The 5,295-nt window shown below is 36.3% G+C and overlaps 1 protein-coding gene across 1 annotated transcript; it reads left to right on the top strand.

The window, feature by feature from the left end:
* LOC116170631 lies at positions 1–3,210 on the top strand (the record flags this gene model as incomplete). The annotated part of the gene is given in 2 exon segments (XM_031487135.1): positions 1–47; positions 370–3,210. Coding segments are annotated over 2 exon segments (2,888 nt in total), but the record flags the coding sequence as incomplete, so codon positions are not given.
* Positions 3,211–5,295: the final 2,085 nt, after the last annotated feature.

Here is a 5,295-nt window from a genome sequence, read left to right as displayed (position 1 = left end):
ATGGCCAAATACGAAATTGTTGGCGAATTTCAAAAGAACGTTAAAAGGTTCGCATTAAGGGGGCGTACAATAGAATTCAAAATCAAAGACGTTCCACCCAATGAAAACACAGTGTTGTGGATCAAAACAGCCATCAACCAAATAATCTCTTATATATGCACTGACGTTTCTCCTTCTGATATGATCGGGTTTAATTTTTGTTCTAAAAAGTTTTCGCGAGGGGGAGGGTACTTACGATTCCAGCCTGCCGAATCGGTATCTTTTGAAGATATTTGGGGATTAATTTCGAGCATTTATCAATCTAATTCAACTGGTTTAAGTACGGAAACCTTCTGTTTGGAGGCTACAATTATCCGGGTGCAAAGGTAGGATTAAGGCGGGTAACTACAACAATTTTGAGGAAGAATGCTCTGCTCGAAAGGGGATTATTTCCATTAAAAATACAGATAACTTATGTTTACCCAGAGCTCTTGTTGTTGCCATAGCTAAAGTCACGGGCGATTCTGGTTATGAGAACATAAGAAGAGATAGAGGTCATGTTCAGTTAAATAAGGCGAAACAGTTGATGCAGGAAGCTGAAGTATACATTGAGGCAAACGGTGGCGGAATACCCGAACTGAACAAATTCCAATCTTATTTTGGTAACAACTTTAAGATTGTGGTATATAATTTCGGTACTAAAGGGCGCGAAGTCATATTTGAAGGCAACTCAGACGCAAAGTTGACAATCAATCTATTATATTTTGAAAATCATTACAATGTTATTACTTCACTAACGTCGGCTTTTGTGTGCCGATATTATTGCGAACCTTGCCATATCCCCTATAACAATAAAGGGGGTCATATTTGTGCCAGTATTTGCATATCTTGTAAACGGTCCCCCGCATGTGATCGAGAGCTGATAATTAAATGCGCTGATTGCCGTAGGAATTTTGTCTCAAATTTATGTTTCAGTAACCATAAACTTCACTCGGGAAAAGAAGATAAATCGGTTTGTGAAAAATTTTTTAAATGTCGTACGTGCTACAAAATAGTTTTAGCCGGGCGAACTCACAGTTGTAATACAATTTATTGCAATATATGTCACCAAAACCGACCAAATAATCATCTTTGTTATATGCCCTTGGATTCCTCTTCACCAAAATTAACAGATTTCCTTTTTATTTTTTACGATTTAGAATGCACGCAAAACAAAACTGTATCTGATGGAAAATCTTTGCATGAACCAAATTTATGTGTTTTCAATCAGAGGTGCGAAGTATGCATCGATTATCCAATCGAGAAAGTTGTTTGCAGAAAGTGTGGTGTACGTCAACAGGTATTAAATATGAGCAGCATAATTGAGACGTTTTTTCAACATATTTTAGAGATAAGAAAGAAGTTCAAACATGTAATAGTTTTGGCACACAATGGGCAGGCTTACGACCATCAATTTATTTTGAATTATATTTTAACCAAAACTCAGTTCAAACCAGAATTAATTATGAGAGGTTCAAAAATAATTTCCCTGAGTATCAATAATGTGAAACTGTTAGACTCTTTGAACTATTTTCCCATGTCCCTCGCCAAGTTACCAAAAGCGTTCGGTTTAACAGACGATTTTCGAAAAGGATTTTTTCCGCATCACTTTAATACACCCGAAAATCAAAATTATGTAGGACCGTATCCCGATATGAAGTATTATAATCCAGATGCTATGAAGACCGACGAAAGAGATAAATTTATTAGTTGGTACACCGAAAATAAAGACAACATCTTTGATATGCAAAAGGAAATTGTCTCTTATTGCATATCCGATGTAAATATATTAACGCTCGCCTGCCTGAAATTTCGAGAATTATTAATTAAATCCGGAAATGTGTGTCCGTATACAGAGGCATGTACGATTGCCAGCGCATGTAATAAACTGTTTCGTCGTAACTTTTTGAAAACAGACACGATCGGTTTGATTCCTAGACAGGGATATCGATACCGCGATAATCAATCAAAAGTAGCAATTCACTGGTTAATATGGGAGGAAAAGGTGCGAGGAATAGACATCGTGCACGCTGCCAAACAGAAAGAAATCGTCATCGGTGGTTTGCCTGTTGATGGGTATTGTCCACAAACAAATCAGGTATTTGAAATGATGGGGTGCTTTTATCATGGGTGTGTAAAATGTTTTAAAAATGATCGCGACAAACCTATACACAGTAACTCGTACGAAACGATGGATTTAAGATACGAAAATACCTTGTCAAAAATCAATCACCTTAATCAACTAGGTTACGAGGTAATAGTAAAATGGGAATGTGAATTTAAACAAGATACAAACCCCAACATAAATAAGTATGTGTCTGAACACCCATTGGTACATTTTGCTCCATTAAACGCGCGAGACAGTTTTTACGGCGGTCGAACCGGTAACATAAAGTCCTACTATAAAGTAAAAGACGGAGAAAAGATCAATTACATCGATATCTGTTCATTGTATCCCTACATTTGCAAAGTAGGCAAATTTCCTATTGCCCATCCTCAGGTCTTAGTAGGGAGCGACTGTGCCAATCTCGACGTCACAAAAGTCGATGGACTTATTAAATGCAAGGTACTGCCTCCACAAAATTTATTTCATCCCGTTCTTCCAATAAAGTTAAATAATAAATTAATGTTCCCTCTGTGTTATTCCTGTGCTAAAAATTTTACGCAGGAGGATTGTTCCCACGAAATAGGCGATAGAGCCATTGTGGGAACATGGGTGGCCGACGAAATTGTCAAATCTATAGAAAAGGGTTATAGGATTATGGAGGTATACGAAGTTTGGAGTTATAAAACGGAGCAGTATGATGGCAAGTCAGGTGGTTTATTTACTGAAATGATGAATAAATTTATTAAAATCAAACAAGAAGCGAGCGGGTGGCCATCTAACTGCAAAACTGACAAAGAAAAACGAGCCTATATTGCACGATTTTATGAAAAAGAAGGTATATTATTGGAGTTTGATAAAATTGAATTGAACCCAGGTCTACGTTCGTTAGCAAAATTAATCTTAAATTCATTTTTCGGAAAATTCGGTCAACGAGAGAACCAACCTAAAACCAAAATTATTAACCAACCGGTGGAATTGTATGCACTTCTGTTCGATCCTACAATTGATGTTGTAGGCATCTTACCAATAAACGAAGACACTTTAGTGGTAAACTATCAGCATAAAGAGGAATCATACACCCTTTTAAGTACAGTTAATGTATCCATTGCAGCATACGTCACAGCACAAGCTCGTTTGAAGTTATATTCATACATGGAACGATTGGGTGATCGTGTTTTATACTTTGATACGGACAGTATAATTTATATATCGCGAGAAGGAGAATACGAGCCCCAAACGGGCGAATTTATTGGGGACATGACAAACGAGCTTGATTGCTATGGCGCAGGTAGCTATATTACGGAATTTGCCTCTGGAGGGCCAAAAAATTATGGTTTTGTTGTATATTCCCCAATACAGGATAAGTACTTTCAATCCTGCAAGGTTAAGGGTATATGCATCAATCACGAGACATCAAAGCTTGTTAACTTCAACACCATGAAAAATTTGATAATCAATGAAGAGATTCCGAAAAAAATATTGTACACTACGTTTGAGAGGACCGCACAGCATCAGGTGTTAACCAGCCAAAAAGAGAAAATATTTCGAGCAAATTTATTGAAGAGACGTTTCAGCGGTTACGATTCATACCCGTACGGATACAAGAAGATAAAGCAGTGCTGACATAGTGTCTTTGTCGACATCATTAATATGGCGTGATGAGTTTCGTACTAACCCCAACAGCCATAATTTGGATTTGTTTAGTTGGTTGTCGATTTATTTCCCTATTCGGGCATACTGTGTAGTTTTTTTAGAAAATTTATTCATCGTGCATTTAACAGGTGTATTAGATTTCACTATGCAGAGTTATAAAAAATAGCATATTTCTACGACCATTTACATATAGTTTTCTTTAAAATAGGCAGATGATAAGACATTAAAAAACTAGTAATTTTACAATTGTAATATTTCAATTTGTATATATCTATGTATTATATAATATATGAATCTCAATAAATACTATTATCAAAAGCAATGTATCATTTCTCAAACACAATTCATATATCAAATGAAGTGGCACACAATGGCCATTACCATTTGGAAATTACTATACAGGATTTTGTCGGATCGTCCATTCCGAGACTGCTACGACGTTAGTTAGATAGGTAGGTATGTGTTTAAATGCCGAAATGAAGCCAAATAAAGAAATTATTACATCCATAAGCCAAGGTACGCTATGCAATTCGTCAGACTGTTAAATTTTGTCCGCTTTGCGATATAGCAGAGAGAGATTAGGCATAACAAAATGAAAACGTTGCAGTATCAGTGTTGGAAGCAAATATACAGACAGTTGTTTACGAGAAACGCATCAAATTGTGTTCCAGAAAAAACAGATGCCTTTCATCGCTACCTTCCATGAGATCTTTCCTCAAAGTGGTGATCTAAAATACTCGCAATCAATCACTTTCACGCGCGGTGGCATATTAGTCCAGACGACGTCACCTTCACTAAAACTCAGCGGCGCGAGTTACGAATTCCTTACGAATTTCTCCATGAATTACCAGTGTAGGTCAGCATAACTGGCATTACTTATACACTTCTGCACAATGAAACATACGACTAAATAAAAAACTGGTACCTACATTGATTTTTGACAATCTTATCAACTTGGTGATAATAAAAAAACAGTTTTGTCCGAGCAATAGTTTTTATCCATTTACCATAAAAAATATCAGATTAGCGCTTTACTAATCTTATAAGAAATAACACTGCTAAAACCTATGAACGGCCGAATACTAAAAAAGCATGTTTGTGTAAATACTGAGTTTTCTATGACACTAAAGTTTCGCAATTATCGAAGGAGACTCAGAAGATGAACAGCTTAACAGCTTTAACAGCTTAACAGCTTTAACAGCGTAACAGCTTAGCAGTGTAACAGCTTTAACAGATTATAACCGCTAATAAAGAACCTGTTAGCTGATACCTGTTCCAACGCATTTAAAAAAAAACTCACTGTATGTATACAAGTGCATGTGCATTTATTTTAGACTACACTATGCTTTTACCTACGCATCGCATCGAAGTTACTGATTTATATTAGGCACATTTAATGATCCTTAATACTGTTTGCCCGTTTATCTGTTTACTTGTATAAAGCTTTAACATCTTAACACCTTAATAGCTTTAACAGCTTAACAGCGTAACAGCTTAACAGTGTAACAGCTTAACAG

Source organism: Photinus pyralis, unplaced genomic scaffold (genome assembly GCF_008802855.1).
Source record: "Photinus pyralis isolate 1611_PpyrPB1 unplaced genomic scaffold, Ppyr1.3 Ppyr1.4_LG5, whole genome shotgun sequence".
NCBI lineage: Eukaryota > Metazoa > Arthropoda > Insecta > Coleoptera > Lampyridae > Photinus > Photinus pyralis.
The sequence above is the reverse complement of the archived record's forward strand: the minus strand, read 5'-3'. Positions and strand labels throughout refer to the sequence as shown.